This window comes from Bombus terrestris, chromosome 7, assembly GCF_910591885.1.
Source record: "Bombus terrestris chromosome 7, iyBomTerr1.2, whole genome shotgun sequence".
NCBI lineage: Eukaryota > Metazoa > Arthropoda > Insecta > Hymenoptera > Apidae > Bombus > Bombus terrestris.
In genome coordinates this window covers 23,444,699-23,471,106 of record NC_063275.1, presented here as the reverse complement: position 1 = coordinate 23,471,106, position 26,408 = coordinate 23,444,699, and the positions used below count along the sequence as shown (strand labels likewise).

General features: G+C 28.4%; 4 protein-coding genes across 14 annotated transcripts in view; 1 reads left to right on the top strand and 3 right to left on the bottom strand.

The window, feature by feature from the left end:
* Nucleotides 1-1,921: 1,921 nt before the first annotated feature.
* On the bottom strand, nt 1,922-14,546 carry LOC100651684. Of its 6 annotated transcripts, none has more exons than XM_020863703.2 (8): nt 14,465-14,546; nt 9,470-9,776; nt 9,257-9,384; nt 9,079-9,174; nt 8,817-8,970; nt 8,538-8,715; nt 8,288-8,453; nt 1,922-8,132 (listed from the first exon to the last, which is right to left on the bottom strand). In XM_020863703.2, exons 4-8 carry the CDS (start codon nt 9,150-9,152, stop codon nt 7,511-7,513), a joined length of 1,194 nt encoding a protein of 397 aa, XP_020719362.1. In that variant the 5' UTR covers nt 9,153-9,174; nt 9,257-9,384; nt 9,470-9,776; nt 14,465-14,546; the 3' UTR covers nt 1,922-7,510. The 6 variants fall into 6 exon arrangements, with proteins under 6 accessions (XP_020719362.1, XP_048263623.1, XP_020719365.1 ...); XM_048407666.1 differs by lacking the exon at nt 14,465-14,546 and adding an exon at nt 14,364-14,440 and having other exon boundaries at nt 9,079-9,177; XM_020863706.2 differs by lacking the exon at nt 9,257-9,384 and having other exon boundaries at nt 9,079-9,177.
* Nucleotides 14,547-15,727: 1,181 nt separating this feature from the next.
* On the top strand, nt 15,728-16,883 carry LOC100651568 (ras-related protein Rab-21). Its single transcript, XM_003396895.4, has 4 exons — nt 15,728-16,037; nt 16,210-16,377; nt 16,442-16,560; nt 16,630-16,883. Exons 1-4 carry the CDS (start codon nt 15,888-15,890, stop codon nt 16,868-16,870), a joined length of 678 nt encoding a protein of 225 aa, XP_003396943.1. The 5' UTR covers nt 15,728-15,887; the 3' UTR covers nt 16,871-16,883.
* LOC100651371 (rho GTPase-activating protein 1) lies at nt 16,715-22,631 on the bottom strand. The gene is made up of 10 exons (XM_003396893.4): nt 22,363-22,631; nt 21,597-21,704; nt 21,188-21,331; nt 20,740-20,920; nt 20,392-20,610; nt 20,215-20,313; nt 19,956-20,143; nt 19,635-19,835; nt 19,449-19,555; nt 16,715-19,361 (listed from the first exon to the last, which is right to left on the bottom strand). The coding sequence occupies exons 1-10, from the start codon at nt 22,409-22,411 to the stop codon at nt 19,188-19,190; spliced, it is 1,470 nt and encodes a 489-aa protein (XP_003396941.1). The 5' UTR covers nt 22,412-22,631; the 3' UTR covers nt 16,715-19,187.
* A 1,436-nt stretch (nt 22,632-24,067) lies between these two features.
* LOC100650962 (F-actin-monooxygenase Mical) overlaps nt 24,068-26,408 on the bottom strand; it is a 103,559-nt gene continuing 101,218 nt past the window's right edge. For all 6 annotated transcript variants that reach the window (XM_020863677.2, XM_020863678.2, XM_048407480.1 and 3 more), the window contains one exon: nt 24,068-25,575. In XM_020863677.2, coding sequence (XP_020719336.2) covers nt 25,479-25,575 — 97 coding nt within the window. In that variant the 3' untranslated portion in view covers nt 24,068-25,478. The remainder of the gene's footprint in view (nt 25,576-26,408) is intronic.

Here is a 26,408-nt window from a genome sequence, read left to right as displayed (position 1 = left end):
GATTCATGAAAAGTTGTATGAATTTTATATATAATATTTTAATCAGTATTTAACAATTGGAATAAGTACATAATACTTCTCGCGTGATTTTGTTTATCACGCAATAGATAAAAATGTTCATTTAGTATGCAATGTACACAAGCATTATTTTATAAGATGCATGTAAATATATTATATATATATATATATATATATATCAGATCGTAGATATAACGTAAAAAACTTCCATTATTTCTATGTACAGTTTTACGTATTTATGTATTATATATAGACGTGTAAAGATATATATAAATTACAAAACATTATTATTTAGTATCTCTAAGAGTAATGACAATAATATGTGCTCCTTATATTCTCTATTGGTACGTATGGAAAATTGTAAGATCTTATTGCGGTCACTTAGAGTTATTTTGTATTGGGAAAAGAAATATCCGGGGGAAGTTTGGCCATTTAACGATCTTTACGCTAATAAAATCTAATTATTGCGCGCGTATAGTTTTTTAGTCACCCTATCATATACGCATTTGTTTGGCTTTGATTCCGTGATTTAAAAACTTACTTTTTATCACTCTAGTTACGTGAAAATTATGAAAATATCCCATTAGTATTGCTAATTGGTTCGTATAAAAAATAAAAAGTTAATGATTTAAGAATGACGTCTTAGAACTTAAGAAGAATGGTTTAGAACTTAATTCGTAGAGCAGGGTTTCTCAAACTTTCTGATACCGCACCTAACGTCATGAATATTTACGTATGCATTTGTTCGATTAAATTTTGTTTCTGCTCCTTTGTATTTTGCTTCAAATTAGAAATTTTTGTTCTTATATTTTTCTTTTTTTTTTTATTATTAAGTAAGACATGAATACAAAGAATTTCTACAAAAAACTATCAATATGGATTCATATATAATATTTTGTGTAAGCATTTTGCACTTTCATTCGATATTCAATTTTTGTTTCTTTCCTAAAACTCTCTTGGTCTTAAGGAAATATATTTTTCACCACAGCGATTTAATTGCACTTTTACAATTTTCATTTTTTTTTTTTTGTAAATATGTACGATAAGGTACAGAATTTCATAATTCTTTCAGTCAAATATATTTTAATTCTATAAGCTTATTCTACATAGAAACATTTCATGGGATGGTTGAAAAAGCTGCTCGATTTAATATCTCAAGATCACCGTCCAGTAAAATACTTATGACATTCAAATGCAAAATGCTTCGATATCTTAATCTTCTACCTCTTACGTGTTCTCAGTTTTCAATCATGTTTTATGAACTTTATACTCGTTCGATCTACTTTTGAGAATCCCCGCAATAGCGAACTCTCAGTTACAATCGTTCGAACAGCTTGAGATGCATTTTATAAAAAAACAGTTTAAATACGTCGTACTGACTAATCATCACAGCGTAACAGTAAAGACGTAAATAATAGTAGTAGTAGTAGTAGTAATAGTAGTAGTAATAGTAATAGTAATAATAATAATAATAATAATAATAATAATAATAATAATAATAATAATAATAATAATAATAATAATAATAATAATATTCTTCTTTCGTATATCTGTATAAACCAAAAACATAAAAGTAAGAGATACATTTCTTAATATATTGCGCATCCCTTTTAAGTATGTTCTATCTTTATATATATATATATACGATTTATATTATTTATTTATCTATCAAAATTTGGTATCTCACAGACTTTTCTATACGTGTATATGTATATGTATATGTATATAATATATATGTAATAGAAGTACATATCATTTTTCCTTTTCCTCCTTGATATTGATATAATACAAATTCATTGATTCACGATTGGTGTTGATTTGTCGAGTTTGCTTTGCTCTTTCTAACGTCACGTCGACGACACATATCGTAGAAAATAAAAAAGAAATAAAGAAAGATATACAATACGTATAAATACAATCTATATTCAAGCTATAAATTTTTCTACAAAAAAAAGAAAAGAAAGAAGAATCAATCAAGATAAAATATAATTATATGTGCGTTGGACTACGTTAAGAATCACCATGACAATTTCATGGTATACAATCGTTATCATTTTACAATTTGCATGACTGATGGATTCCTTAAAAGTAAAATCGTTTTATTACAAAGTTGTACATAGCGAAAGGTGGTATACTTTGCTTTTTTCTTCAATCGTAATAATCGACCGTCCCATTAGTTGCGCTGTGTTTTAAAAGGAAACAAACCATGGGATAATCGACCAACGATTTAATACTTCCATGATCATTGTACAATGATTGGAATTGGACATGCTAGTCTAAAATTAATATATATATATATATACATATACATATATATACATATATATAAATACATATATATGTATATATATGTATGTATGTACAAATGTTCCATACCGTATGTATATAATAATCATTGCGATAACGAGATATATTTGTTGCGGCAGTCATCGTTTCTTATTATTATCATTAGAATTTCATTAATAATATATGCACGAATAGTACAATATATTCTCGCCTATCTCTAATAGTTGTATGTAAATAAAAGTTATCTTCTAAATACATCGATCAGTCTCACAATCGTTATATCTTTAATAAATTGATGTAAAAGTTTTTTTTCTCTGTTTCTGCTGCAGCACAATCACGATGGTCAATTCATTATCATTATCATCATCATCATCATCATCATCATCATCATCATCATCACCATTATCACCATACAGCTAAAACGTTCTTGCGAGATCGATCTTCTTATAAAACACATACACAGGACACACAAAGTATTCAAATGACGGTGTATTTACAATCGTACTAGATACAGATCCTATAATATAACAGGTATTTTGAAATTGAATCATTCATTATGTATGGAGAACATGTATATAAATTTCATTGAATTCTGTTTCAAAATATGTATGTATTATCTATTCCGTAGGATCTGTGTCTACTTCAATTATATATATGTGTATATACATCATCGTTCGAATATTTTCGTGAGCTTGTGTACATCACAATTATATATATTTTTCCATGCTATATCATGCTTCGAAATTGTCATTCCTTTTTAATCTGTCTGTCTCTTTCTCTCTCGATGTATGTGAATTTAAAACAAAAAGAAGTTTAATGCGATACATCAGTACCTATACATGAAACTTATTTAATTAAAAATAAAAAAAAAGAAAAAGAAGAAAAAGAGGAATAAGAACAAAAAAAAAAAAAAAGGAATTGATTGAGAAGGAACAAACTATAGATAAGGAGAAACACCGGCTTATAATTTGTAAAAATAAAAATGCAGATGCACGAAAAATACTCAAAATTTTCAGACTAAGAATCGCACCATAATTTCTTTTAGCATATGCATATAAATAAATGTAGCTATATAAATTATCGTGCTTCGATAAATTACTTAAAATTACCGAACGTAAAGAATCACAGTAAAAAAAAAAAAAAAAAGAAAAGAAAAGAAAAAGAAAATGACCACTCTTTGTTCGTCAGACAAATATTTATGTACGGATCGTAGGATTGATTCTAGAATTTTTTGTGTCGCCTACGATCCTCTGTTTTTCCCTTTTTTCTTTCTCTAAATAATTTCTGTTGTACAAAAGATCGATATAGAAAAGAAGCTTGTACAGTATATTCCTTCGGGAAGAATCGTTCATACGTTTCTCATCGCAAAATATTTTAATATCGGAATCTGCCAGGTCACTGTAGTAAAATACTTGCACCATTTTTTTTTAATTGTTTTGTATCTCTCTCGCTCACGCGCTCTTACTCTCTCTCCCTCTCGCTCAATTAATCAATTAGCAGTTCTTGTTTTTCAAGGGACATTTTTGTGAAATACGATCGTGAAAAGAAGTAATGCAAATCGACAATAACGATTCGCCAAAGTCACGCAGTTCTTTTGTCAAAATCACATGTTTCTTCGAATATTATAGATCGTAATAGTTTCTTCTTATTTTGTTACACATTTTCCAATGTTAACGTACACGATGTATTCAAACGATGCAAATGTATATATGTGTGTAATAAAATCTTCGTATAAAAATCAGTAATTTATGTCAATTTTCTCTCACGGTTTGATTTTCCTTTATTCTTTCAAAAGCCTTTTCCCATTATGTACTTTTGCACAACAGAAGAAAATTGACATATAAATTTCGAGCGATGTACATTAAAGAGACTTGCGTGATGCCTTCGTTCTCTTGAAAAATAACTATGATTTGTAAGATTTATTGAAATGATGAAGAAATCAATCTCGAGATAAATGGTCATCAATTTTTGGGTTTGTAATTATCAGAATGAATAGTTTACCAGTAGTCTCAATAGTAGACAATAATTTATAATTAATTGTAATTAAAAAAAAATCGCTTAGGAAGACGAATAAAATTTTTAAGTACATCATTTTCGAATTCTCGCGACATATTTACAAGACGTTCCAATAAATCTCACAAACTATACCGTTTAAAAATTTCCTCGAGATTTGCTTTAAATCAAAACATATTAAATGTATTTCAATTACTATATTTCTCTGTGCCAAGGGACATCAAATTCAAATTACATGATAGCAATGCATAGAAATTTCGATTGTTTTTCCTTTCATTTAGTTCTATTTTCAAGAGACATCTGAAGAATTGGAAATTAAATACTTTTTAAAATTTTGAATGCAACATCACTGTGCTACGTAACACAATTTGATGTTTTTATGCAGCTATTTACAACAGATAGCATGTAATATCATCTTTAATAGCTGCTTGTACGTTATATCATATATACTCTTTGTAATGAATAAAGTTTTAATTTATCATTCACATTTTCACTAAAAAACGCACAATTATTTATATTCTTTATGTATCACGTAATTATGTTACTTTAAACAAGAGACCATTTTTGCATTTGTTACAAAATTTTCTTACGTAAGCTTATTTTATAATATTTTCCTAATGTTTAATCAATCTGTGGGCACCATTTATAATTTCCTTCTCTTAAGATGTAAATAACTCAATAATAGATTAATATATATTATATATATGTATATATATATGTAAGCTAATTGAAAATAAATAGTTCATTGAATATTGCCAGCAGATTGACCTGGAATCAAATGTTCCTCTTTGTGTCCCTCTTTTCTGGCAGTGCTACAGAAAGTTTATTCCATAAAAAGCAGAGATTAATTTGTATAAAAATATATATAAATTTATATAGAAAAACGGAATAGCATATATTGCAAGTAAATAAACTTACGAAATAAATAAATTAAACAAGTATTTCTTATTTGTTTTAAGGAAGGATCATAGAAAGTTTATAAAGATCACTTTAAAAAATTATATGCTATAAGTTGAACGAGTATATTATAGAAATCTTAATTGTAATATGAGCTCTTAAGTTCTAAAATTTATTCTCGCTTTTTAAAAATTCAATATATATTATTAATTACATATGATTTATTAACCTATGATCCAACCTTTCTTTGTGACATATATTAATTATTATATAAATCATAACGTGTGAGTTACAACAAAAACATAGTTATTAATATTCACAGTAAAGAGATCATAAAGTCTCCTAGTCCAAAAAAATGTACAATTAAAATTTGTAAAAGGACAAAGTCATCAACGTTGTCCTTATACAAATCATAGTTTCGATGTTTGATTCTATATGAAAAACTGTTATCGTTTCCTTGTTAAATAACGATTGTCAATGAGCTTAAGCCAGATGGGCAGCAAAAACGCGGCATTAAAAAATTTTAAACCAAATGCCTGTGTGAGAGAAATATTATAAAAATTGCTACTATCCCAGAAGTAAATTATTATTAAAATTTAATTGATTTAAATAAAAAACTTTGTATCATGCATAGTGTTATATAAAAACAATTGCTACGTATTGCACATGTGTAATTTCAATTCTGATTCTACAGTCAATTAATATATTCAAATAAAAATTTATATTATTCATCGGGTTATCTGTCCCAAATATAAAATAAATACATATCTTTCACACATCTTTGGTTTCATGATTAAGATTATTTTAACTTGAAATGAAGAATTGCTACTTTTTTTTTTTTGTAATATTGAATTTACATGTTATTTTAGATGTATCTTATAAAATATGTTTCTAAAAAAATCGTAATAACTCCTGGGTTAAATAAATATATATCTCGATTTGAATAATCATTGTGCGTATAAGATTATCTATTGATCAAAAAAAGGAGAAAAAAGAAAAAGAAAAAGAAAAAAAAAAATAGAAAACAATGTTCCAATAATCACAGAAATCTGTTTTCAACAGGTACTTCTATGTGCTTTTGTTCGGTTATGTGCCCATCTTTGAAAACTAGGAACTAACAGTTTTCACTTACTTAGCATTATTCTTACTCCATATGTCGTTATTCTGCTATTAATCAATTGTTTTTATTTTAATGCTGCAGTCACCCTGAAATATTATAACAAAGTTTTGCTGGTCCAGTTTGCCAATCTGATTGCCATATTCTCATTCAATTTCTCTCTAATAATACTGCCTAAATATATCATCATATTGATATGATGCTATTCAACAGACTTCATTTATTTTATTATAAAGTTACTCTTCATATTATTGCTATTAGTGGGTCAGGATTTACAGTACCTGAACACATTCGTTTCTTAAGTTGAATTACTTAATCTTAACGTCATGGACCTTTATATGGATCATATCAAATGCATCTGGTACAATGTAGCTATCATGACCCTAAGTGAATTCTTTTTTAAAATTTTTGGACCCAAATGTTTGAAACGTGATTGGCATCTTGGAACTTCTACACAAATATTCACATATACAATTGCAATGATAGATAATCCAGAAAACAAAAAGCTATGGATAAGAAAACTTGTATACCATAGAGTACATTAACTAATGCTTAAGACGAAGATAGTATAAACTGCCACTTGCCTGAATAATAATCTTATATCTCACATTACATTACGATGTCATCACAGTATTTTGATGTATGTAGTTAATTATTAAACTTATAAAATAATTGATAACTTTCCACATTTGAAAATCATTTGTGGAGAGTTAACAATTAATGCATGGCAGTTTATGAGGATTTTGTATATGCTACAAACGGTATTCAGTAGAAACATTGTGCTCTTCTTCAATTATCATTCTTAAAAATCATCTAACAGACGTGGAATACAATTTAAGAATTCACGTCCATAAAGACAATATCATATATATAATTATATATTTATATATATATTTTTTAATAACCAACGATCAAGGACATGAATCCTACGCAACCATCCCTAAGAGCACTATCTATCTACTGTACATCATAACAGTTATTCTAATTATAAGAATTCATTTTTGCCACCATTTATAACATTATAAACTATGCTCGATATGATAAAACTTAAACAATCTTATCCAGAGCCTTTGTAACCTGGGATGGTAATAATAGCATACATAACACACAATTTTCCATCGTAGCATATATCTAACTATATAAGAAAAAAATAAATTAAAATTCTATAAGAGACTGACATTAATTAGAGACTGATTGCCTGGAGGAGGCTGCGTGCATGGCAAAATCGACAAGTGGATTACTTGGGACGGTAACGATGGAGTGTGAAGTACTACTGCTTAAAGTAACATTAGCAGAAGAAACTAAAGACAATGGCTTACAAGATAATTGATCGATTTGTTTTATAGGTACCAACTTAATTGGCACATCTGTTTTTAACCTGACAGCTTCCGATACTGGTATAGCTTTTAGTTGAACACTTTTCAATGGTTGTATTTTAACTGCTGGTTTTACAGTAGCATTTGCATTCTGAATAATTTTGGTAATTTTACTCTCACCAACTCCTTGGTTGGAAGATTCATCGTAACCGGAATCAGATGATGAGTCACTAAACGTTTTGCCTGTTTGCTTAGAGACTGTTGCCTCTGTACCAGACTCTACGCTATGAGCAGGACTAGCAGATGCAGAACTGTGAACAGGACTGGCAGATGCAGAACTATGTACAGGACTGCAACTTAATGCATTCGTTTGTTGTTGTCGCTGTTGTCTAGCTATACAACCTATACAAGGCTTTATCAATGAAGGATCCACTATTACTTCTCCATATGGACCTTTGAATATTGTTCCACAGCAAATGATCTCCCTAAAATAATATAACTGTATAATCTTTTATGAAGAGCTTTTTTAGAACTTAATAAGTAAAAAAGTATACATATTTCAAATACCAAAGAAAAATCTATCAAGTTCTGTTTATAAATTATTAAAAACTTTTTAACTGTTTAATATTGAAAGACTAACCTTTTGAAATATGTTAAATCAATAAAACCATTGACAGTTATATCATCCTTTGATTCTGCATCATCTTGGATATCTAATTGTTTTTCAGTTACTTGAATATCATCACTATCTATAGGACTACCAACTCGACTTGAACCTTTACTACCATTTCCATTCAAATAATCTTCTAAAAAGAACAAAGCAAAAAATAATCGTAAAATTATAGTTTTAAAACATTTTATTTAAAAATACAAACTTGCTAAACACCAACCTGTTAAATCATCACTCATTGCTGGGCTTTGTTCTCGATCTCTATCTGCTTTCAAATACATGTGTTTCTTTTTCATGATCTTTTCAAACTTTTCTGGTATATCTTTCATTTTCTTTTTATTTTTTGATTTAAATTTTGTCAACGATTTGATACCAGGTCCTGCACGTGCATCTACAACCTGTAAAGTACAAAAAATTAATCTGTATATAATCGTATTTAATTTGTGTGAGAATAAATGTGTATAATCAACTAACGCAATTGATATTTATTAAAACTTACATGTCTCCAATTACGATTGCTTCCTGCAGGTAATTTTTTCCATCTTTTTACCAAAAGTACACATGCATTACAAATTTCTCCAGTTCTTCTTTCCTCAAGTTGAAAGCATTCCATAAAATCATCTTCATACTTTTTACTATCTGTAAACCTTGAGCTGTAAATAAAACAAGAAAATGTTACATCATTATTACGATAATTTAATTTGTAAAACAATACATTATATAAAAGACTGTATTTATTAAAATTATGTTATGTTGCTTACCTGCTGGATTTGGCTTTGCAAATGCAGCATCCAGTACTAGATCGATACACCTTTGGCTTATGAAAACTAAACATTTTGCACGTTATTTTCAAACTGCTTCTGAAAAAAATTGAAACATTAAATAACATTTTTTAAATCAACATATAATCAATCAGATTAAAATCTTGTAGAATCTTACATAAAGAAAGCATATCACATGATAACAAATTCACAAAAAACCAATAAAAGTTTATCCCAACCAAATTCATTCCAATATATTTTTTCACAATTTATTATCGGTTTATGTTTATTATTGTAAGTAATTACCTACAAAGAAGAATTGCATATAGGAACATACATGTATAACATAATCGTGAACCGTACGTTTAAACGCGTCCTGAAAATAATGTACCTTTACTGAAAACAGCATGTTTCGATGATCGTGACAGTAGATCAAAATTAGCTCCGTTTCTGTCCGTACAGTATGTAAAAATCATGTAAAAAGTTCATTCGCGATAATTTGTCACGAAGAAAAAACCACTGATCGTCACCATCTTTATTATACTTGTTTACATCGATTTGTTGCCAGTCTGTAACTAACACCGCGATTTCGGCTTGACAGTGTATACGTGCAAGACGCTACGTTCTCTGACGCACGCATGCTACTAGGGGGCGTCCATAATCTCACGAATCCCCACTTTATATTATACACGATAAAACTGCAAAGAAAAACAACGTGCTAAAGGAAATCGACACTTTACAAACACTTTTTTTCTATATAGAATCACCAAAATTACTTGTTTCATATTATACTACACTATTGTTAATATCTATGTTAAACGTTATTGATAAAATGTGTTGAATCAAGGATACGATGTATTAGGACACAGATGTATATCTTCTTCCCTTGAAATTATTACTTTTCATACTAATATCCATCATTGTCAAACTAATTGTAGAATCGTTATAGCGTGGAGATTTCTGTCATTTTGAGAGAGATTAATGAAGAAAATATAATTTCATTCAACTATTATATATAATTTCATCTATTATTATAGACATTAAAACTTTTAAATTATTATAAACAGAAATATGCTTTACGTTTATTAATAAAAAGATCTAATAGTTAAGATTATTATTTTGTGACTATTCAGTCAAGATTGATCACTTTGGGAGGAAAAGAAAAGAAATACAGAAAATTATGGTATATCGATAAAACTGGTATCTAAAAATAGGAACCGTGAAACCACAACAAAATAATGTGTAAATATGATGAACATGGTATGTCCCAAAATATTATTTTTTGTTTTCCCTACAAATTTTTGAAATGCTTCTACCTTATTATGATATTTAAGAATGTATATAAATATTGTTTCTTTTATTATTTTCTGTATGTATATTGAACATGTATAATGGAAAATATCAAAACCTTTATCAACATGATTTGGTTTTCATAAATATCTCTTCTCGAATCTTTTAATTACAAATTATTTTATTGCATCTTTTCATTCACATTGTATGCTATATGGCTGTTGTCTTAATTCAATTTCAAAAGCAGGTCAGTGACGTGTGGCGCATCACAGGTAACATTCAATAAAATTTTACCATCTAGAGGGGTGTACTTTATTTCGGCAACTTTATTACGTACTTAGAAACGCGTTCACATTTCACAAACTGGCATTCATTCGACAAGTATCGTAATAAGTACTACGTGAAGGCAAACCAGTTTTCCTTCGATATGCCGAATTTGCTCTGTACGTTACCCATCCGTCCTTGTTTTTCTCAAGGATGATATTGTTCAGGAGCGTAACAAAATGTTCAATGATTCGAACTGAGATATCGTTGATAATGCATGCACTTTTGGATTCCATCCAATGGATGATATCCTACTATTATAATCTATAAAAGTATATCCTCTCTGCATAAGCATAAAATTCTTTCTATACATGTTAAAATATGTTAAAATCATAAAATTAGAATAATTTCATTCGGAGAAATATATAAAAATTTCATAAAAATTAAGCTTAAATAAACCATTAAGCACCAAGCAATAAAATAATATGTAAATGTGTGCATAAATGTATTATTAGAAAAAATGTAAATAAAGTAAAATACTGTTCTGCCAAAGTACCAAAAATGTATTAGAATAATAGATATTGTAAAAGTTCGTTATAAATAGAAGACACGAAAAGAAATGTTGTAATTTAAAGAAAAGAAGGAATTATCATAATGTTACAAAATACTCCATCCTTTCAAACTTAATAAAGTTGTAAAATTTAGATAGAATATCGAGTAAATTCTTGGAATTTTTTTTCTTAATCACAATAGTCACAACATATGTATTCAATAATAATAGTAATGTGAATCGATTAAAAAAAAAAATTACAAATGTAACGTTGTGTTAACATAGTCTTTAGTAGGTTAACATAATGGAGAAACTGAGATATGGAATAAAATTCAATCTAAAAACATAAAACATGACGGAGAACCCCCGTAATGTATTATCTACGATCCTGAATATGAACTTATAAATCTTTCTTAGTTTTCTTTCAATATACAACATATGTATGTATTTTTTACTGATTCTGGGAGTGGCGCCATCGGTAGTTGAAACCTCAAAGCAAGAATGTTGCAACGTACTGTACGCAAAAAAATGTAAATGTGCTTTCGCCTCGATGCAGTCGATGATTATAGTGGGAGACGATGTAAGGGACATCAAGCAACAGGAAAGGGGAAAAAAGAGGAGGGTATAGCGATGTTGCCACGTGGTTTGTTGATCGGTTGCCTCTTCATCCCGATACGACTCGGATCTCTGACCTGGCTGCACGCATATTAAACATTACCTATATTTCATTTGTATTTGTTTACAAACCGAATGTCAAGACCGCCTCCTATCATAAAAACCAATAACAAATTTGCGACATCTATGATCAAACTATTCAACTGTATTGTGTGAGATATTTACTGTATATAATTAACCATATTAATCAATTCTCTATTTCTTGTAGTAAAATACTTGTATGATAAAAAATAGAAAAATAAATTTTGAATATACTAATGAGATACTTTTTTCACATTTTACACATTACATATTGTATGATCATATTACGTTATCAATTTTCTATTTTTTTTTTTTTTTTGTAGCAAAATATGATAGAAAGCAAAATAGTAGATTTTGAATATATTAATAAGATAATTTTTACATTTTCTATATATTGTTATTAACCATCAGCTACATGTATCAATTACAACGTATATAAATATTACATATCAGGTAGCCGTTATATGAATTATGTTTATGATTATGAATATAATAATCTTGTTACAAATATGACACTAAACGTTTTCGAACGGGCGAATGAATCAAAGATAAAAAGTGCACAATATCCGAATAACGTGGCCCTGACATGCTAACTCTCAGTAGTTCAACTTTCGTTCTCACTTTTACAGTTGTCTACGGTTTTAAAAATAGAGGAAGGTACCAGCCCTCGATGTAAATACATGTCACCAAATTATGTATATGCGTTCTTGCAGAAATAAGCATAGGTGCATTTTCTCTATACGTACAATGGCAGAAGAATGAATAAAATCGTAATCAATAATACAAATAATTGCAGTCTGAGAAACTTCGATTTCGTTGAAACGATGTTTAACGATGTCGCAAGTATTTGATCGAGATGACCTACATTATGATAAAACAGGTTCCGGTATTTTGGTCAGAATAAAAACATGGAGACATATTTCTCTACCTTAGCATTTGAAAATTATAATCAAATTGTTGTTATCTTTCGATATTCGATTATTTTTGAAACATAATTTTAAATCCTTCAGCTATCAAATACTAATAATTGATTGACATTTGTAAATATTTTTAATCATAAGTGATAAAACATGCTGTATGATGTATGATAAATTGACAATATTTACGAGAGAATAATAGCTTTAAATTTGATAATTACAAAAATGTTGTATCCATATGAATGACCGCTTTCAAACAATCATTATACATAATAAATAAAAATATAAATATGATAATGCAAATCATTCCATAAATAAATGATAAAAATCTCATTGTTATACTTATGTAAACGGTTATAATTTTGATACTAACGTAGAACGAAATTGCTCCTAATTCAACACTATCGCCGAATACTCTTACAAAATTAATTTTTCGAATTGAAAGCACCTTTTCAATATTGTACAAAGCTAATATTGTAAAATGAAATAAACGAAAAAGAAGATCAAGATAGTTATATTGATAGAAGTTTTCATAAGAAGAGCAGATACTTAGCGTGCATTGGTATAACAGTGCATAAACTCAAAGACCGCGATTCCGTCTAAAAATGTCTCGACTCAATTTTTTTTTTTATTTTGTCGGAGGTAAAAAGACTGATCAATTTTCAAAGCATATATAACATTAAGGATAGAGCTACGAGGCTTCTTTTACAAGTATGTGGATCCCTACTGAAGTTCAATTGTGACAGATCGTGTGCCATTTTCACAAAGGCAAAAAAAGAAATCTACAGACAAACGTAGTGCACTGAACGAAGGACGTGCGCGAGCAAGAGACCGACATGGCGCGTGGCACGGTACAGTCCGCCGCCATCGTCGATTCCTTCCCTTCCCTCCGTTCTAACCAACCCCGTCCTAACGAATACACAGTATGTTTATTCGAAATATTAGATAAATATGATATTCTCTTCGATCAGTCTCTCAAAAATTATTTGAACGACTCCTCTCGAGCAACGTATGCGATGATACCAACTGACATATATCTTGAGCTTACAACAATTGGAAAAGTCAATGATATGATACCCGCCACAAGCGGGCACGCCATGACAGATGATACAGCACGCACAAACAAACAAGTCTACTTGCCAAGTGGAATACCGCGCAGGTAAAACGCGGGAATCATTGTTGGTTTGCAAGATGAATAACACGTAACAACCGGTAGATTTCCAAGAAGTTATACGAACGGTACTTTCTGCACGTTATTCAATGTCCTGTCAATGGAATGACGAGTGCCGACAACGAAAAATCCATGAAGGTACACGGTACCTACGATCTGGTGAAAGTTTTTCGTTACACTTGACATAAACCACTGAAATTTCAACGATTGTAATAACGTGTATCAAAGACGGATTAAAAGAATAAGAGATAAAGAGCCGGGAATGAAAAATAAATGTCAAATGTATCGATGATGATACAGCAGCCTGGCAGATTCAGAGCCCGGAGCCGAAGACGCTGACATCTCCGAACATATTTATCATAAACGCATGAGTAATTTCGTATGACAATCCACAAACCTGCTGACAATATGTCGCGTTATCACTACGTCGTATTCTTCTCACACGTGTTCACGAAATTCATATTAAGATGTTGAGATTAATGACAGCAGAGTACTTACCTTTTCAATACAGGTGACGGCCAGATTTGAGAGCTCCTTTGCGCAGGCTCACGGCGCTGGGTCTGTTGCACGTCCTAGTCAAAGGAGCGTCCATATGTTCCAAATAAGAAATTGTAATTTTTACATTGTCGTTGCTCATTATTTACATCTAGTTGATATATTTTTTATAAAAAAATTTGTTATATATTATATTTGACGTGTACTGATAATGTACGGAACTTAAATTATAAACTTGTTCTTACTTGTATATGTTTGATTTCCGGTGAAGGATTTGATTTTTGTCGGACATCAGTTCGATAAAGTACCACCAGGGTTCTAGAACAGTAAAAATTACGGTTTTTTAAGATACAAATAGAATTTAATCAGTTATTTTAGTTAAATTTTAGCACGGAAGTTCATATATAAACGACAAATTTGACGATACACGTAGGAAAATGTGTTTTGTCAGAATAATTTGAATAAAATTGCGGTAGCTTAGTAACAGTGATATCAGCGCCATCTTCGTAGATAACGAACATGATGAAAAAGAAATTATACGTAACATAAATCTTTTTTAATTTTATAAACCAAAGATAAATTTTATCAACGTTCAGCATGTAGAATTTTTCCTTTTTCGAGTAACGTTGAAATAACTGGATATGAATCATTTATAATTCTTCAACTTGTAAGACATTCATAGTAGAAGTCCAATAATATCAGAATAATATGTTTTGAACTTCGAGACATGAAACATGAAGACTTAATAAATACTTATAATTTGCCATCTAGCGGCGATGCATTAGAAGCAATAATAGATGCTTGCATTTTTTACTTGGTAAATAGTTATTTAAATGAAAATAGCTAATTATTTTTATTTTCATGTTATTCAATAGAGATACTACTATCATTGCTACCACAAGTTCATGGCAATTCTAAATCGCTGTTATTCAAACTTTAATAAGAAGCCTATGATACGAATAAGATGCATTTCCCCCACTTTGTTTTTGTCGTCAAGGAAACCAAGACGCTTGTTATGTTGCATGAATCCAGTGTGGATTCGCACGAGTTTCGTGTTCCTAATATGGGGAAATTAATAAAGAATTTTTCTACTATTTTCAAAACAGTAAAATAAGATGATTATTTATGATTGCTCTTACTTAATGGAAATGTTGTAAGAATGCAGATATAGTTTATTTCATGTACATGAATTGAGTATGAATTGAGAAAATATGTAACTGCGAAATATATAGAAGGAGAAGCGTAAGCTGCCCCACTGCTTAGAGAATTAGCGTAGAGGGGGACAAAGCCGCATGAGGGGCCCCACCCGTGGATATCACATCGTTATGATCGTCAGTCGTCAATATACTCTATAAATTGTTCTATCAACGATTACTCTGCGCAATTACGACTGTCATATTGTTTTCTAAGTGTATATATTAGTTATATGCAAATTATGGCCACTCCAATTAGTAGTACTGGTAATGGTTATAATTTCAAAGTCGTGTTACTCGGCGAAGGATGTGTCGGAAAAACCTCTGTTGCATTACGATACGTTGAAAACAAATTTAACGATAGACATATCAGTACATTACAGGTAAAAAGTGGTTAATGTTTTGTATCGTTATTTCGAACTTTAATCTACATTTGGAATTTATATTTCTTTGTTTTTGTTCATGTACGAATAACATAATAATGTAATGTTCTCATGGTTGGTAAATTGTCAGTCTTGATAAATATTGAAATATTCTGAACTTTTATACTTTCAGGCTTCTTTTTTAAATAAAAAGTTGACTGTACACGGAAAAAAAGTAAACCTGGCGATATGGGATACAGCTGGTCAAGAAAAATTTCATGCATTGGGACCAATTTATTACAGAATGTCAAATGGTGCCATTATAGTTTACGATGTTACTGATTACGATACATTTCAGAGGGTAAAGATTTAAAGAAAAATATTATTTTACTTTCTTATATCCTATATTAACGTTCATTTCACAGGTAATAAATTGGGTTACAGAGCTTAGGAAAATGTTAGGCAGTGGAATCTGTTTAGCAATTGCTGGAAATAAAATAGATCTTGAAAAGGATAGACGTGTTTGTACCGAAGAAGCAGAAGAGTAAGTTTCTTTTAATTTTTTATTTTTTCTTCTTTTCAAATTTGTTTTAATGTAAAATTTGATTATTAGGTTTGCTAATAAAACTGGAGCAATGCACTTTCATATTTCTGCCAAACTAAGTGAAAATATTGAAGAAATGTTTTTTCAATTAACGTTGCGCATGATAGAACATGCAGATCTGATGGAACAAAAGTCTACATTAACAAGAACAAGTAGTACACGTCGCAATGTTGTTGTAGTTGAAGATGAAGCTGAAGAAACTGAACCAACTAAGAGTTCCTGTTGTAGTGGTTCTTCGCATGCATCTTAATTCCAAATACCTGTATTACAATTGGTTCTAACTTTGAAGTCTTATATATAAGTCTTATATATAAAAGTGTGTGTAGATATACATGCATGTATGTATATGTACATACACATATTGATAAACCACACATATATATATATCACAAAATTTTTAATATTTTATTTTTTAAGGAACAAAAAATAAAATAGATATAAACTACTAAGCCTAAGTAATTTAACTGAGTGTAAGGTAAGAAATATTGATTATATTTTGGGAGTTGATTTTTCATGTATTTCGATATTCAATTACATTGATAGAGCCTCAGTTGACTCATGAACCAAATATCTTGTTATCCACATATATCATATAGCTAGAAGATTTATTACAATTATTAGATGTATGTATTTCTGTCATATAAATGTATATATATTTAAATACTATTATGTTTTAATAAAAAGTTAATTAACATATACACGTATTTAATACGATGTTATTTCTTGGGAATGTTTTGTAATTTGTAATTCAGATTAAGTTGTAATTAGTTACAAAGTAAAGAATTTACTAATTACATGCACAGTATTTGTGAGTCTAAAGTACAATATTCTATTCTATCACAGGTACATACATGGATTATAAACATCCACAAATCGATCTATAGTAGCAATATAATCGTTAATTCGTTAAATGATTCATTTCTCCATAACAATTTTAAATAACTAAGTGTAAATATATAGATGTAAATATACGAATGGACTACTTATATTCGTAAATAAGAAAGAAATTTAAAACATTAGAAAGAATGATTAGAAAATTATACATTATGTAATATACAAATTATGACATATACTAATATTTTTATATAAATTATTATATATTTGAATACAATATATCTTCATTCTATTAATAACAAGGAATGTAATTGAATTGTGTCAGTTCTATATAGGTCTGGGTTAGTCTTTTTCCATAACAGAGAACATATTAGGCGATGAGCCCCTATTTTATCCCAGAAACCCATAATGGCAGGACTATTTAAGAAAATGTACAAAGATATATATATATATATGACAGTAGAAAGATTACTGTAAGTCTTTCATCTTTCAAATGATAACAGACAATAATGCTAAACATTATATTACATGATACCCTGACAATGATTTTAGTCTAATTGTTAAATTATTGTAATAACGAATATTAATTTCGATCATTTGTTACTATTTTAAATTAGCAAAAATTCATGTAAGTTATTCTCTTACTTTTTGAATTTGTTATAGTTTTCCTTTGTATGAAAGTTACAGACCAAGTATTACATAAACACGTTCTAATCACATCAGTAACTTAATGCTTATTTACTGGAAAATGAGAAATTTTATTGTTACTTTAAATTTAATTTAAATATGATTTTAACAATGCACCGAAAAATTCTTTGTATTTATATATATTATTAAAAGAACAATCTCATTTAATCAGACTAAAATTGTATACAGTACTATTAATTTCTGTGTATATATATTGTATATATATTGGACATATATATATATACATAATGTTAATACAAAGGATGCCATATACTATTAATAGTTACTAATTTATTACTATTTTTCGCTTTGGCTATATTAATCAACTATGTATAATAACATGTAGTTATCATGACTTTTACGACGTTTGCCATTTTAATCCTTACGTTAATAAAATTATGCGAGCAAGGCATCCTGTACATCATCGTAATTTGCTCGTCTAGTTTTACTATATTATGCTATCTTTAAATAATCCTACACTTTATAATTTCATGATATTTTCATATATCTTTGGTATACTATTAATTTTTATATAACTTTGCACACTTTTGAATTACGTAGCAACCAGACCATTTACATTACTTTTAACATCCCTTATGTTAATCCTGAAATCATGATACCAATTTACTAGAAAAAAATTTTGTGCAAGCTGTATAATTAAACGCTGTTTGTGACATTAGGTATGCAAGTATTTCTCTATCTGTATATTTGAATATAAAAATATTTTAATCAACAAAGTACGAATGTTATAATTAAATATGAATATTATACACGAATTGTTACGTTCGCTTCGAATTCCAACAAGTTTGATATGACTTCGAAGATTCTAAAAGAGATTCTCGCTTTTACGTTCTAAAATGAAAGTCTCAGGAACTTCTCATACTTTTCAATAAAAATCCTATAAAATTTTCTTCGAAGCTGTATTATGTAAATTTTATACAATATCAAACATGGCAGCCGAATTTATAGGATTTCTGTTCTATAACATACATAAAATATTAATTTCGTTCCAAATTAGGCCTTTAGCGTTCGATTTTATATTTTCTTTATATAATAAATATTTTATCCTGATGAGTAAATAAAAAGTCTATGAATTGATTAATGGGACCTATCGCGGAGAGTGACATTCCACGTGATGGTGGTGCTCTGACAAGATTTGGACCAAATACGACGGCGAGATTACTTGATGTCATTTTGTTTAAATCACACCTGTCCATTACCTGTTATAAATATGGATATATTTTATCATAAAATTATAGATAAGAAGGAAAATAAGAAATCACGTGATCATTAAAGTAATAGCTTACCCTCGATAAAAATTGTACGATATATTTTAAGAGTTGGTAATTATCTTCTGGAAGTTTCTCAAGTACTAATATTTTAACTCTTCTTGGACGTTCATCTTTCGATAGAGCTAAAATGAGAATATAAAAATATTTATATTATGTCATACTCAATATCAATAAATAACAAAATTATATTTTAATACTTACCTTGAAATTGCGTTATTTCATCATATAATTCATACGTCATAAGAGGTTCATCTAATTCTCGAAGAAACGTTTTAAGAAGAACAGCTGCTATGTGTGGGTCTCCTTGGAAATCAACAGGCAATCCATAATTGCAACGATTCTGAAGTTCCTTAACTACTGCTACATTAGCTGATCTTCTAAATATTCCTTCTGTTTCTAATGCTATAAGTGTGATAATATTATAATTGTTATTTTCAAAGAAATGATATATGATAATATTATTATCATGGGATTTTTAAAGAAAGATACTGAATTATACAAATTACATAATTATAAGCATACCATCTGGTGTATCAAGAAATTCAATGCATTGTCGCACTATTGGTGGTATAGGATCGCCATTATTATTTTCTTTAATAAAAATAAGGCTTGCTCCAAATTGAGTGGTACCAACTGGTGTTGTCACCGCACTCTGAGGTGGACTGGTTGGTAAATTTTTTCTGTTCTTTAACATTAGCTGTTCATTGTGTCTACAAATGAATGTAATCAATTAATATTGATATGAATCTAAAAGTTTTATAATTACAAAAGAAACACTTACTCTATTACTTGAGGAGGTATAATAAGTTGATCAAGATTAATATATTGTGCCAGTTCTTCCAAATAATTAACATACATCATTTTCCGACCAAACTTTGCACTAAAGAAATAACAATAATATCAAGATTAATATAGTAACTGAAAGAAAATATTCATTAACTGAGTAAGAAATAATTACCTAATAGCTGGTTTAAATATTTGCCATACAATTCTAATAAAATTAGTTGGATGTACCAGATATAAAGCCTTCAAATTTTTTTTATACTTTCTGTCGAAAGCTTTATATGCTTGCCACAACCAGGATAATGGTGGTTTATTTTTTGAAGTAAGACCATAGTGAAAATAAATTAAACTATAATCTTGTTCTACAAATGTGTCTAAAGTATGTGTGAGATACCTGTTAAATAAATGTATTGTTAAAAATAATGAAATAAATCTTAGAAAAGATATGTATACAGATATATACATATCTTTTAAAAAAGATATATACATATATATATTATACTCATATATTTATGTCACAAACCTGAGAAGTTTAGCATGATTAAATGTTTCCTTCCCAACAGGAGGTAATTTACATGCAGATACTACTATTATTTTACGACCAGCACTATCATCACCAACCACTTCTACAATGCCATATCTTGATATATCAAGATAATCTTCTTCATCTGCAAGTTCACCGTCCAATGCAGCAAGATCCTCTGCTACTCAGCATGAAAGAGTATATTCATAATAATTTTTTATTTCTACATTAAATTTCCTTTTGGTTTCCCTTTGACTCTTTTTACAAAATAAATACCCAATATAATGAATGAATTGCAGATCAAGTAAAAGAGTCATTTAACCTTTTGCTTTTGTGCATTTTTATACCATGCAATAATAAACTGTACAATGATCTACATAATTCACCTGCTAAGCCCCAAATGCCATGACATTTAGTGGCTACTAACAGAAGATAAAAGGTCACACACCGGATTCGATAACTGGAGCATCTACCAAAGCTTCTTCAAAGTTTTCTTCAATTGTCCCATCGCTTACTGGACTCTCCAAATAATCTATCCCAGTACCAGCACCACTGCTAATTATGTCCAATTTTTCTTCTAAAAGTTGTACAGCTATAAAATCATTACATCAATTATATTATAAGATAATTATTTGTGTGAAACCCTATTTGAATTTAATGTAAGAATTTACAAGAGAAATATAATAGTAACACAAGTAATTGACTTAAATTTCTTAAAAGAATAACTTAAAGATTAAAGTATGTTCCATGGTAAATATCACATAGATAATATTCTACATATTTACACTATTACATAAAACTACTTTTAACTTTCTACTCTTAGTAATCTGAATTTCTTTTATATTGAAATATCTTACCATTATTTGAAGTGGTCTGTAACTCAGTATCATCGAACTCCAAGTTGGGCTCATAATCATGATAATCTGACAAACTTGGGTATGGATCTTCGACGTCATTAGCTATTGCTATCATACAAACAGAAGTATGCGCATTATTGTCTACACCAAATATGTATCAATGAATCACAAAACACTAAATCAGCCATTGCCAATTATTTATTCAATCAGTGGTTTTGCATTATCAATAGGTACTTAAAAGATGTTAAGTAATATTTAAAAAAAAAAAGAAAAAGAAACATCTTTGCAAAACAAGTATCATAATAAATTGATGACTAGTATACATCTCGCGGTTTCTCGTTATATATCAATTTTCCCCCGATCACATTACACGGTATATATGATCTCCAATAAATATTTTGATGGTTTTTCATCTATGTTTACAAACCACTACGATTGTGGAACTTAAAAAGAAAACGGATTTTCTACTGATACGTTTATGTATATTTGAACGAAAGACTGGAACTATGTCAAGTTATGATCAAATCTGAAATTTTTTTAATACGCACTATCGTGTCATATACGCGAATTATTCGTCACTTATCGATGTGCTTTTCCACATAGGAGACTGAGATCCATCGTGAAATGTTTTCTCGCTAGAACGAACAGAAAAACGTCGATGCCAGGTGAACTTTTTTACAATCACGATTTTCGGCGATATTGTACTTTGGTGTGACGTTTATTTGACACCTAAAGCAACGTCAACAATCGCGGCGGATAAGCTCACCTGTCAAAGTTCTCGTTGGGCTTAGCGTCGGTTGATAGTCTGCTTCCATTTTCTGGCAACTGTGCGATAAAACAGTGCCTCGATTAAATTACGGGGCTTTTCACGTAGCCTGCTTTACAAACGAACAACGTTTTTCTTCTCGAACGACATTATCCCGACGTGGTATGGCAAACCAGCGTATTCACGTCACGCTTTCATTTGTTGTGTCGCTAATTGTAATTCGTAGTCACTCGTCACTCCCTTTCCCCACTGCTCGATTAACGAATATTTTCATACTTATTCCTATTGGCTAGTTGTATACTTTCGCGATATAGATACGATGCGCGCTAAAAATATGAAAATCACGTGATACGTTCAAACGTTAAATTAAGGTGGAGAATAAATAAATAAATAAGTATCTATCTTATATAGAAATATCTATGTATGTAATAAAAAAATAAATATAGATTATGTCTGGATATCAATCGATTGACTTTTTGATTCCAATATAATCTTAAAAATGATATCTATTAAATATTTTAAATAAAAAAGTTAATATGTTTAAGAGTTTTGAATTTGAATTTGAATTTAAATTTAAAATATCTGTTTTTTATGTTATTTATATCTAAAAATTTTTTTCAGAAAGTTATAATTGCTTATAAATCAATTTTTAAATCACTGCTTTATAATATAACATAATAATAATAATTAATAGAAAATTCAGTTGAATTTTTTTTTAAGTAATGAAAACAAATATTTATCTAAGAAAGAAAAAGAATTATATCAAGAAAGATACTTAAGAATTTATAAACAGATAAATTATTTTGTTATTATTGTAAAAAATATTTAATATTTATAAAGATTATGATAATATTAAACAATATAAATATATATATTTCTTATATTTTTTATCTAATTCAAAGATTTTGTTAATAAAGTAGAAAATATTATTTTTTTGTTAATAGGAGTTATATTATATTTACATATTGTGAGTACATTCTGTAATTTATTATTCTGTAATTTACTGTATGGAAAAAATGTAATTTTTGATACAAAGCTATGATGACGTAAATAAAGTAAATGATAATATGTGATTTTGTGCAATACATTATTTGAATTAAAATCAAATGTTTTTGCGATGATTTAAATTATATTTTAATAAATATGTTGCATGAATCACATTATTGTTCATTCTCCTTTACAAAAGACTAGTTTTATACAGTTTTATTTCTTCACAAATGTTGAACATAAATTCTCAGTTTACTATTTATATGATTTCTCTTCAATTACATACATGTTGTACAATTCCACCTTCTAGGCACCCATGATTGCTATGAACATCGTAAAACTTTCCCAAATGAGCTGAATTTCATAATTAATTAATATAAGTCTAGGCAATTAATGTATTATTATGAGATGTCCTGTAAGAGTTAACCTATTTTTATTTATAAAGGTTAAAAAACTTCAATTTTTTCATATTGAACATTTTTAACAAAGAAGTTTAGAAGAACTAACATTGAGTATTAAAATATGAAATGTAAATATGCAAAGAAATAAAAAATATTGTTTATGAATTTTCAATTTAGTAATTTTTAATGTAGTTTATTAGTTAAATGTATAAAGGACTAAGTGATACTGAGTCATATAGCACTTAGTATATTTTAGCCTTCATGATAAACTGTTATTTGTAATAGTCTAATTTTTAAAAATGCTTACTTTCTACATCTTTATATTGTTTTCTTTAATTTTATTACATTCTACATATTTATATGTTGTATGATATACACTTTATTAATACATTTATAATGGCATTTAGGTTTCTTATAATATACAAAAATATTTTTGTATAGTATAGTAGCAATTTAAATAAAGCATTAAAAAAATTGATTCACATTCATTTGCTCGTTAATTCATATGAATGGCAATAATGATTTGAATGATACTACATTCCCTACCTACATTTTGCAATTTAGTGTGTAATGATTTGTATTCAATTATATTATATTTTTATTTATATTAGGATTATTATTATATTTTTACATTTTAAGTTACTGTTTAAATGTTTAACATTTGAGGCTGAAAAATTGGCAGCTTGTTTCGATATTTGTAACTGACATTATTATTGTACAAGTTAAATATGTATCAAGGAAACAGGCTGATTTCAACATTATTTTCTAATAGTAAATATATGTTCATTTTTCCAATTATATTTCATACAAAACTTTACATGTTTGTGAGTTATTAAAATCCTATAATTGTTTATACATTCCATTTACCAGTCTCTTTGTAAACATAAAAATAGATTTATACATCTTATTTAATTGTATAATGTACATATCATGTGGCTGTGTATGTTGCAATGCACATTATTGTAGTGCAAAAGGTATTTTCTATATCACTTCTTGTTTAGTTACTATGTTAAATCGCAAAATATAATATTTTGTGTCTGCAAATAATCAAATCTATGTATATGTATAATGATTATATTTTGATTGATTTACATGTAAAGGCAGAATTTTTTGTGTTTGCAATGATAAAATATATATATGTATTCATAAAATTTTTTTCAAATCCATATATGTTATATTGAGTTTTCCTATACAGATTGCACATTTTTTCCTGTAAATGTGCACTAAAGTTTATGTTTTTGCTTGATCTTATGTTATCTTACCTTAAATCTTAAGCAATGAGGACTAAGAAATTCATTTATAATACAATTCCACTTGGTGTTCGGACGATTTGAAAACATATGATGTACAGTAGATAAAAAGTATACTACAAATAAATCGAATTCCTTAAAATTATATACATATGATGTGTACAGCTTAAAACAGGTGTCATAGTAAACAATTTGTAAAAATTGGAGATGTAAAATAAAATAAATGGTCCGTGTTTTTGTTTTAAAAGAGGATGAATATATGAAATTTGCATATTTGCATTTTTGTGTTAAAAGACTTGCAATTGAATTAAAATTTCAACATACAAAAGAGTTACATGACAATTAAGTTTTGATCTTTGTAAGACATTTCATCTTTGTAAGATCTGTTTCTTATTTACAACATAATTAAATTACTTATTTGTTAGAATTTGTGAATGGAAATATAGAATGGAGTATATGTACAATAATGTGATTCCTATTAAACCGAATACTTAGGACCACATTTTTTTATTGGTGTTAATCTGAGGCCTTTAGCCAACATTTGAGCTTCAAGGTCACGATCTTCATCTTGATACCTAAAAGAAAAGTATGCTTCCATTAACTAAATACAATAGCCAGGATTGAAATATGCAATGATAACGTCTTTATTTCGTGCAAATGGAACACAGTAATAATTAATATAAAGCAACCAAATATGTTAAAATATTTTTGTATGTTAATGGATTTATTATGTGTTATTAAATATTTCTTTAAAAATTTATGGAATGAAATTAACGAAAATTTTTTATGAAAATATATAATATACTTCCATTCTTATACAAAAATCTATTTAATTAACAATTATTGCTTAAAAACTTTGCCTATAAGGTCTTTTAACAGTGATATGTGTTTAGGAAATAATCACCATAAACACATATAGTAACATATTTTATTCTTTTCGAAGTATCCATCAAAGAATACTTTAAAATCTAACAACAATTACATTTCTATAATTTTAACAATGCTATATTTTTAACCCTGTACACGATCAAATATAATTTTAAATACAATTAAAATATTTTCATTCTCTCAACAGCACTACAATACAGTCAAATATACGAATACACCACTTTATTATGATGCAAAAAAATACTTACAGTAAAAAAAACAAAAAAAATGTGTATATGAACAACATGCGTAACTGAATTACAATAAAAATTTAAAAATTGTAAAAGAAGAATGTAGAAAATAACTCTCCTAATCTGCTCTTCTGCATGCAATGTAAAATTACAAGTGAATGGAAAAAACTGTATACTGTGATCAGTAGTTAATATAGTAGTCTTTGTAAAATAAATATATAATACTCTATAGAAAAAAATGATATAACAAAATGCACTGAGCTATAATGTGAACGATTTATAGCTTTTAT